At 38.3% G+C, this 10,028-nt stretch overlaps 1 protein-coding gene across 2 annotated transcripts in view; it reads left to right on the forward strand.

Moving 5' to 3' along the window:
* The window catches only part of RHOBTB3 (Rho related BTB domain containing 3), a 62,609-nt gene extending 54,586 nt beyond the window's left edge, over nucleotides 1-8,023 (forward strand). The window contains exons 11-13 of one of the 2 annotated variants that reach the window (XM_081498761.1): nucleotides 236-332; nucleotides 5,093-5,204; nucleotides 6,039-8,023. In XM_081498761.1, the coding sequence (XP_081354887.1) occupies nucleotides 236-332; nucleotides 5,093-5,204; nucleotides 6,039-6,225 (396 nt within the window). In that variant the 3' untranslated portion in view covers nucleotides 6,226-8,023. Of the gene's footprint in view, nucleotides 1-235; nucleotides 333-5,092; nucleotides 5,602-6,038 lie in introns of those variants that run through there. The other variant, XM_081498762.1, reaches the window with a different exon arrangement.
* Nucleotides 8,024-10,028: the final 2,005 nt, after the last annotated feature.

The raw sequence follows: 10,028 nt of genomic DNA on the forward strand, positions 1-10,028 counted from the left end.
ATAACTGTTTCTTCATTTGATTTGGTTTCTTCGTTAATGTGATTTTATTATGATTTGTTAATAAAGCTCCCTTTTCCTGCCTGCTGTCGGAGTGGGCTGAAGGCTGCATCATGTACAGACACATTAAACATGGAATTGGGCCCTGCGTGAGTTCTCCTGGACCATTCCCTCAATCCTATCATCATGTTGGCGGTCATTATGTACAATATTGTTTCACTTTCCATTTTTCTTGCAGTTTCACCACTCTGATTGCCTCTCAACCTGGCTGCTTCATTTCATCGCCACTAACTACCTCATCTTCAGTCAAAAGCCTGAATTTCAGGATCTTTCAGGTAGATCGCTAATTAATGTTTTTGGTGAAAAATGATACTCTTTTTCTTAGATTTGAGACATAATTTGTAGGAATAGTAGTTTTTAAAAAATAATTCAGTGTAAGACATTCCTTTTAAGTATGCAGTGTGGTAATGAGGATACTTATAATGCCTGTGTTTCATAAGAAGCTTGACCTGTGTTGCACAAGACACTTTCTAATGCTGGTTTTGCAGCTGCCATCCATTTTTAAGTGCATTTTTTGTGTGTGACTTTAGATAAAGTGGCCTCCCATGGTATTTGGTTGTGATAAATGAGATTTGGTTTTAACCATCTAAGTCAGAGCGACATTTAAATAGTTCAGCTTTTTAAGTTCTCTTCTTATAAAGAAAAATTGATCCTGACTTGTACCGGTATCTCCTATCTCTGTATTCGTCCATCATATTACTTGGCAATAACAATTTTTTACTGATCAAAGAGCGTTGCAAAGTTTTCTGAGCAAAGAGTATACTTACTGTGATCTTTTAAGGTAAATTATAAAGATTAAAACCAATCAAACAATGAGCTTCTGAGTGCTGCATCAGATCAAAGAAAATGAAAATAGAAGAGTCATCAAAGTAGTCAGTTTAGATACAATGGTTCGCTCATGTTACTGCCTAGAATAGAGTCAAGGAACAGTCAAGTTATTGATAAAAAGGAGAAGATAAAGATCTCCCAGTCAAGTAGTTTCAAACACTAAGTGGAGAAACCTCCTTGGCGATGGCCAAAGGTCTTGCGAGGTGGGCGGGGAGTGGGGTGGGCAGCAGAAAGGAGGGAGGGAGGGGTAGGGGCCAGAGCTTGTTGTTGGACTCCTGCCAGCCACCGTCATCCAGAGAACTTCCCTTTGACCTGCGGAGATCTTAGAATTCTCTGTAAAAATTGGCTTGTAAAAGAGAATCTGATGCTAGGGGAGGTGGACCTCTCGTTTTCATTCGCCTATTCATTGCCTAGGTAGGGAAACCAAGAAACACACAGTCAGTTTTGGGCAGATGTATTCAGCCAGTCAGCACACATTGGATGCCTGTTGGGAGCCTCTTTCCAAAGAATCTTAAGAGTGCAGGAGAGGAACATAATAAATCATAGCAGGAACAATAGATATTTACTGTTTACTTTGTGCAAGAACCAAAGTTCATTCTTAAACATAAGGCATACGTCCCCTTGCTGTTAGTAGGGGCATTCTTACACAGTTATTCTTTAATCAGGCAATTAAAAATGAAATAAATGGACATTTTGATTTTAGGGCCACCTTCATTATGCCACCTTAAGTCACCTTCACTCGTGAAAGACAAGATGATTTTCCGATTCCTGTTCTGTGTAGATGTGTGATACATGTGGGCTTCCTAGGTGGCGCTAGCAGTAAAGAACCCGCCTGCCAAAGCAGGAGACTTAATAAGAGACATGGGTTCAATCCCTGGGTTGGGAAGATCCCCTGGCGGAGGGCATGACAACCCCCTCCAGTATTCTTGCCTGGAGAATCCCATGGACAGAGGAGCCTGGCGGGCTACAGTCCAGAGGGTCACCAAGAGTTGGACATGACTGAGTGACTGAGCATGCGTACCCACGGAGCACCATTGCAACCCAGGGAGAAGGGTGTTCTCTGAGTCCTTTGAGTTATTCATTTTTATTTTATTTTATTACTTATACAATTGCCTATGAAGCATGTTACGACCACCTGGCATAGTGAGAAGCAGGACTCCAGGGTGTAATTTGAGAAGGCAGGGTAAGAAAACCAGACTGTGTCAGGGACTGTCTAATGTTCCTTTGAGGGAAATAAAAATAGTATCCTGAGTGCTCTGATTCAATGGTGCCTGTTCACATCCAGGACCTGTTTGATATGTCCTCTTGGGCAGAGAAAAAAAAAAAAAGCCCCTGTGTATAAGGGAGAATTTGATGGTCTGTATCAGCAGTCACAAACTGACAAGTCTATGGGTTGAATGTAACTTGCCCAAGGATCTTATTTCGACCACATGGTATTATGAATTCTTTTAGTGTCAACATTTAAACATTGTAACGTGTCACATTTTTAAGAAACGAAATTTCTGGCTTCTTTTGAAAAATTGGAAGATCTGGCTCTCTGGGCCCATCTTCTGAACTGGCAATACCCTGAAACGGAACATGACTGTACGTGTACCCTACAAAGTGCCACAGTCTCCTCTCCTCCCAGATGCCTGACTCTTGGCCTATTTCACATGGTCCTTGAAATTGAAAGGCTTCATGTCACAGTCCCTTTACAGCTTACTTAAAGAGTGGCTCATTTTCAACCTCAAAAATTATCAGATTATGATTGGAATTATAAGAAGTGTTTTCCCTTAACTGAGAATTTTTCTTCATTAGAGGTGTTTAGAAATTGAAAAGTGAGACTGGAAAAGATATTATGTTAATGCTGCCACCGATACATCATAACTCAGTGAAAGAGCTCATTAAATACTAGGTGTATTTTACATACCAGGTTCGTATGAAAGCAAACAGCAATGCATAGGAATATGTTACCCATGGCACTTATGGATTCATTATTCTGTTTAATTTATGTCAGTTTATGTTTTATATTGTAACAGTTTTTTTGTCTTGTTTTGATTTTTGCTGGCTACCAGAGCTCATCTATGATAAATTTTTTCTCTCTCTTTTCTTTAATGTTAACTGAGGGAGCAGTCTTATATCACCTTTGCTTCCTATTGAAATGTACAATTAATTTCCCTGAGCAGCTAGGCCCCGCAGCCTGGATCAGGACCTTGCTAATCCAAATAGATGGGCTCAAAAGTAGATGGAGAAGTGGAAACTGGCTTAGCAGAAGGAAACCTAAATGCCCACAGAAGGGAATACTAACGAGAAACAAGCTGATCCAGCCAGCAGAATGCTGTAAAGCCTTAAAAATGTGCAGGACCTGGTATTTCAGAAAGCAGAATGAGACTTGAGGCTGAAAGCCTCAGAGCTAGTTGAATGCTTCTGCTACACTCTGTCCCACCCAGGCAGGGAACTGCTCCCTTGTCATCACAAGAATTGGGGGTTTATTCCTGGAAAAGTTAAAACCGAAAAAGCTAGAGAATCATAAACTCAGAGTGTAGCTGAGATTGAGGCAAGGAGCTGGACTGAAAACAGAGATCGTGTGAAAGTGCACACATTATGCACTAAGCCTCCAGCCTCCTTCCCATCTCCAGGTTCTAGAGTTTTGGCAGCCAGGTACTTGACTCCCACCGTGACTCTTCACCAGTCAGCAAGTCCTGCCCATGCCCAGAAGATCTCCAAACAGCTTTCTAGCATTTCACTTTTAAATATGAGGATCAACTGATATTTGAGGCACTGTCCAATGGGAAAAATGAATACCAAAACAAAATGAAAAAAAAAAAGAAGAGAAGGAATTTATAGGAACAAAGAGTAGAAGGCAATCTTTTAAAAAAAAAGTATAATTAATATCCTCAGAGAATAAGAGATATACTTTTGTAAAACAAAGATAAAATGTTGTAAAAGAGAAAAAGCATTCATAGAGACCGAGTGTAGAATAATGATTGCTGGGATGTGGGGGATGGGGAAAAAGAAGTTGATTTTTGATGGGTGTAGAGTTTTAGTTTTGCAGGATGAAAAGAGTTCTGGAGATGGGTTGACAACAATGTGAATGTATATAGCACGACTGAACTGTACACTTAAAAATAGTTAAGATGGTAAATTTTATATTACATGTATTTTAGCATAATTAAAGAAAACAATAAAAGAATAAGAAGTTGCTCTTGAAAATTAGAAGACAGCAAAAAAAAAAAAAAACCCGTAACAGAACAACCAAACAACTAAATCAATAAAAGAGTAGAAATATCAAGGTAAGGAAATCTCCTAGAAAGTAGGACAAAAAGAAACAAGAGAAAAAGGTTTCTTAAAAAAAAAAAAAAAAAAAAGTTGGAGACTCAATGCAGGAGTGAAGTATCTGAGTAATAGAAGTTAAAACAGAAAGAAAAAAACACTGAGAAGGAAACTATCAAAGACACAATAGAAGAAGTTACCTCAGTACTGAAGGAGCTGAGTCAGCATATTAAAAGGCTCTGCTAAGGGCTCAGCTTAATGAGTGAACAAGGTCCATCACTGGGATACGCAGGAACACCAGCTTATAAAGATAGGAAAATCTAAATGTTTGTAGAATAAAAAACCCCACAGATGACTTATCAGCAGCTGTGAATCTGCATGGTAGTCGAGTTCTTAACAACCTTGAAATCAGGAGGCAGTGGAGAACTGTCTTCAACATACTGAGGGAAGATTCCATACCAGACCAGATGGTCTGTTGAGTGTAAGATGCTTCATCACAAACAAGGTCTCAAAAATACTTCTTACGCTTGCCCCCCTCTCAGGAAGCTAATAAAAGTTGTGCTTCACCAAAACTAGAGAAAACAAGAGTGAAAGACCTGAAGTCTAGGAGCAGAGGGGAAAAGAACTGAGAGGACTTGAGAGTTTGGAAGGTTGAGTTAGCAACAAAGAAAGCTAATTAAATGAAAAACACAAAGTCCTTTATCTCCGGGAAAAAGAAGTCTTACTTGGGGAATAAAAAAGGACATAACCAAATACTACTTGATGAAGCAGTGACGTGATGTATATAATTGTAAATCGCGGGATAGCGTGAATCCTGATGACTGGCTGAGAGGAGGGGAGGAAGTATACGGCAGAGCTTGGATCTCATCTGTTACACAGGAAACCAATACTTAATGTTGCAGGTTGATTCCAAATAGAATATATGCAATTAATACTCTTTTTCTAAAACTTTTAGTGGAAGAGCGCAGTTTTGTTGAAAAGCACAGATGGCCATCGACTATGTACTTGAAGCAGCTCGCGGAATACCGGAAGTATATTCACTCCCGGAAGTGTCGATGCTTAGTAATGTAACCTGGAATTTTTCTATACATGCATTTTTTTCTTGTTATTATGAAGAATGGGGTACTTCTGGGTTCCAGGAAAATTCTTGCGCCCGAAATCAGTATGGGAGTTTAAAAATATCACCATTCAGCTTAACGTGCTTATTAGATCTTGTTGGAAAAAACTACTATTGTGATCTTAAAAGGGAACAAAATATACTGTAGGTTAAAATGAAGACTTCACCCTAGCATATAAAGCTGTGTACAGCTACTTTTTCCTTTAAGATTCCTTATTGGTTTAATGATATGAATACCCCTTCCATTTAAGAAATGTTCAAATTTTTAAAAAATCATGTAGTATTAATGCAGAAATTTCATAATCTGATTAATTGTTCTATTAAAATAAGGGCCACTTAAAGACCCAGTATGACTGTTTCTATGATGAGAAATCTAGAAGACTGATTAGACTGAGATCTTAGAAATAGAAATTTTCCTGGGATTTTAAACATGAAATGCCACTTCGTTCCAAATAAGTGACAATGTTCGAACCATAATGAAAAAAAAAATCTGTTTTTTATCTGAACAACCCACCTGATCCACCTTGCCTCTCCTCCATGATTGTTATTAGCCAGGAAATCTGTGTGGGGCTGGCTTTGTGGCCATGAACCTGTGTGCTCACACAGGGCCCCCTGCTTAGAAGGGCACCATGCTTGGTCCACTACCCTGCAATCGCTGTCTTAAAATTCATGATGTTTGAAGGAGGGCCCTGCATTTTTCACTCTGTACTGGCCCCCCCAGATTATGCATATCTCCTCGCAGGGTATGTTGTCTTGCTCAGAACATTGTCTTCTCTGAAAGCAGAAAAGAGGCACTGACATCAAGCAAAGAGAAGGAAGCTTGCTGCGGAAAGAGATCACATGAGGTTTCCCCCACGGGGAAGTCTGTGCCGCCCAGGGCCTCTCTCGTCTGCCACCTCAACTGGCAAGTGAGAAATGCATCATGTCGGCTTCACCTTGAGACACTCAGAGTCCTGGCTCCACACAGATAGATACTTTCCTGATCATTCGCTAAGACTAGGATGTTGGTAAAAGTGACTGGCCGGTGTGACTTTAATATGCATTTATGAAAATGCTCATAGGAAAAGATGCTTTCTAGAGAATTTGCAATCAAAAGCTCAAGAATTTTCTTCTTTTAGTGTATTTACTAACATTAAGATGTCAGTGGCTTGAACTGTGTGAATTCTCTCTGTGGACTGAAAGGGTATTTGATGAAGAATAACATGAATATTGTCCTTCAGGATTTTATCTTGTAAGTTCAAAGAAAGGATATAAATCAAGACTTGTTACATGGAAAGAAAAAGGTACTAAGATAGAGAACAGAATTATATTTCTTTTGAATCACATGTCAACAGAAACAATTATATCAGAAGCTTACAAGCTGAAAGATGGAAAACCAGATGACTATTTATTGTTAGCATCCTTTTCATCTGTAAAGAAATATTGGAATATATTTTTATTTTAATTTCCAGTGACTTTATAATGCACATAGTTTTTGCCCACCTATTCTAAGGTTTGTTTAAACAGTTTTATGCCATAGATTAGACATAATACTATACAGTTAATCCTTGAATGTTTGCCAACACTGTCAGAATAAAACAGTAAAAATCCCCTACAAATATCTTACAGGAAACCTGATTTTAATTGGATTGTGTTGATAAAGATTACTGGATTGCATTTTTAGTTTTTGTATTTAATTCATTTGAATTAATCGACTCTCCCACTTGACAAGGATTAGCATTGTAAAGAATAAATACTGAAGTAGATTTTTAGTAATTCATTCACATTTAAGGCCTTTTAAAATGTAATGATAGCCTTTTGCTTTTCATAAGCATATCCTTACCCATACATTAATTACAGCATTATGTCTAAGTAACTTTTAATCTAGGAAATTGAAAAATATAAGTGCTAAAGTAAAACATTTCCTTGAAAATACTATCTAACACTTCGGTAGACTGTAGTTTCTAGGTTGTTGGACCGGAGTGGAAGTTGGGTCTGGGAGCTGCTGCTCCGTTGGCATTGAGCACGTAGTTTTTATTATGAAAGTTCTTTGCCACCTGCGAGTGACTCAAACACACAAATGTCACAGTTCTCCTGTGCTAGTCAGAACAGTAATCAAGTTAGTTTTTAAACCTAGACTCTTCGATACCTTTGGGTTAACTTGATTTAAAATAAAAAGAGGTTTTAAAAACACAAAAAACTTACCAACTATCTTGGAAAATGAGTGCTCTTTTAGAGTTTTTCTAATTGAAAGATTATTTCTAGATGAATATATGCTTTGTGCTATCTCTGCTTCAGTATATTTATCAGTCATTTTGTTTAGAGAAGATACTGTATTGTATCAATAGAACTAAGGCCTTTTCTTTCTGGGCCAGATTTTCACCTTATAGCACCCTTTATGTACTTCTGACTCCTCCGTGTTCACATTATAGGAGAACAGGCGTATAATGTAGAAGGTTCCGGTGACCTAACTGAAATTCACCCTGTCTAATCCAGCATGGTGGTTTGCTGTTGGGCCAAAGCAGAAAACTGAAGAATTAGGTAAATTTGACTTTCTGGACAGCTGACCTTCTCAACTGTAATTTTAAAAACTACACTACACTGATACAGCTAATCAGACAAAAACGTCCTCGGGTATTTTATTTAATTTAAATCATCTGTTTAATTCTGTCTTTAATAATTTTGCAAAGAAAGGTATGTGTGTATTTTAATATAGCCTGACCTGAATTTATATGTTTTTAGTTTTAGTATTTAACACTTTTGTAACAAATAAACTTTTTTTTAAAACAAGCTTCACACAGTGTCGTGTAGTTATTTTCACTTTGGATGTGAATTGCTAAAGTAAATTTGGGAATCCTGCCTTATATTTCTTGAGCATAATTGTTTCATGAAAACCATTATGTGCAAAATATTTAGAATATTTGTATCTTAGCTGTGATGAGATAAAGAAATTTATATTATCTTTAACAACTGGTAGAATTTCTCTTAACAAAAATATCTCATTTCTTTTTTAAAAAATACTTTGATAATTATGTAGCATCGAAACGAGCACTTATATGTTGTTTGGGGGGCAAGACTTTTGAGAAACAGAGGCAACTCCACGTAATAGTGGGTTAAGAATTTGGGTCTTTCCAACAAAATGAAAAGACACCCTACTGACTGGGAGAAAATACTTGCAAGTTCTATATCTGATAAAGGGTTAGTATCCAAAATATGTGAAGAACTCATATAACTCAATAGCAAAAAATAAAAAACCCAAATGAGCCCATTAAAAAGTATGCAGAGGATCTGAATAGACCTTTTTTCAAAGAAGACATACAGAAAGCAAGCAGGTACATGAAGAGATGCTCAGAATCATTAATTTTCAGAGAAATGCCAATCAGAATCACAATGAGGTATCACCTCACACCTCAGAATGGCTATCATCAAAAAGACAGGACATAAATGTTGGCGAGGATGCGGAGAAACGTTGTGCACTGTTGGTAGAGATGTAAACTGGTGCAGCCACTATGGGGAACAGTGTGGAGGTTTCACAGAAACTAAAAATGGACTACCATATGACCCAGCATTTCCACTTCTGGATGTTTATCTGAAGAAAATGAAAATATACAAAAAGATAGCTGCACTCCCGTGTTCATTGCAGCATTGCAATAGCCAGGATATGGGAATAACCTCAGTATCCATCAGTGGATGAATGGATAAAGAAAACGTGCCATATATATGTATATGCACATACAATGGAATATGATTTGGCCATAAAATATAAAATCTTACTATTTGTGACAACATGAATGGACCTTGAGGACATGGTGCTGAGTGAAATAAGTCAGAGAAAGACAAATACCATATGATCTCACATATGTATTGCTGTTGTTCAGTCGCTAAGTCGTGTCCTACTCTTTGTGACCCCATGGACTGCAGCACACCAGGCTTCCCTGTCCTACACTATCCCCTGGAGTTTGCTCAAACTCATGTCCATTGAGTTGGTGATGTCATCCAACCATCTCATCCTCTGCCGCCCCCTTCTTCTCCTGCCTTCAGTCTTCCTCAGCATCAGGGTCTTCTCCAATGAGTCAGCTCTTCCCATCAAGTCGCCAAAGTATTGGGGTTTCAGCTTCAACGTCAGTCCTTCCAATTAATATTCAGGGTTAATTTCCTTTAGGATTAAGTGGTTTGACCTCCTTGCTGTCCAAGGGACTCTCAGGAGCCTTCTCCAGTCCCACCGTTTGAAAGCATAATTCTTCAGTGCTCAGCCTTTTCTATTGTCCAGCTCTCACATCCATACATGACTACTAAAAAAACCATAGCTTTGACTGTCCTGACCTTTGTTGGCAAAGTGATGTCTGTGCTTTTTAATATGCTGTCTTAGTTTGTCATAGCTTTTCTTCCATGAAGCAAGTGTTTTAATGGCTGTAGTCCCTATCTGCAATGATTTTAGAGCCCAAGAAAAGAAAATGTCAGTGTTTCCACTTTTTCCCCATCTATTTGCCATGAAGTGATGGGACCAGATGCCATGATCTTAGTTTTTTGAATGTTGAGTTTTAAGCCACGCTTTTCACTCTCTTCTTTCACTTTCAGCAAGAAGCTCTTTAGCTCCTCTTCACTTTCTGCCATTAGAATGGTATCATCTGCATATCTGAGGTTATTGGTATTTCTCCTGTTAATCTCGATTCCAGCTTGTGATTCATCCAGCTTGGCATTTCACATGATATACTCTGCATAAAATTTAAGCAGGGTGACCATATGCAGCCTTGATGTACTCCTTTCCCAATTTTGAACCAGTCCATTGTTCCAT

This window comes from Giraffa tippelskirchi, chromosome 6, assembly GCF_054371585.1.
Source record: "Giraffa tippelskirchi isolate mGirTip1 chromosome 6, T2T-mGirTip1v1.2.pri, whole genome shotgun sequence".
Lineage (NCBI taxonomy): Eukaryota > Metazoa > Chordata > Mammalia > Artiodactyla > Giraffidae > Giraffa > Giraffa tippelskirchi.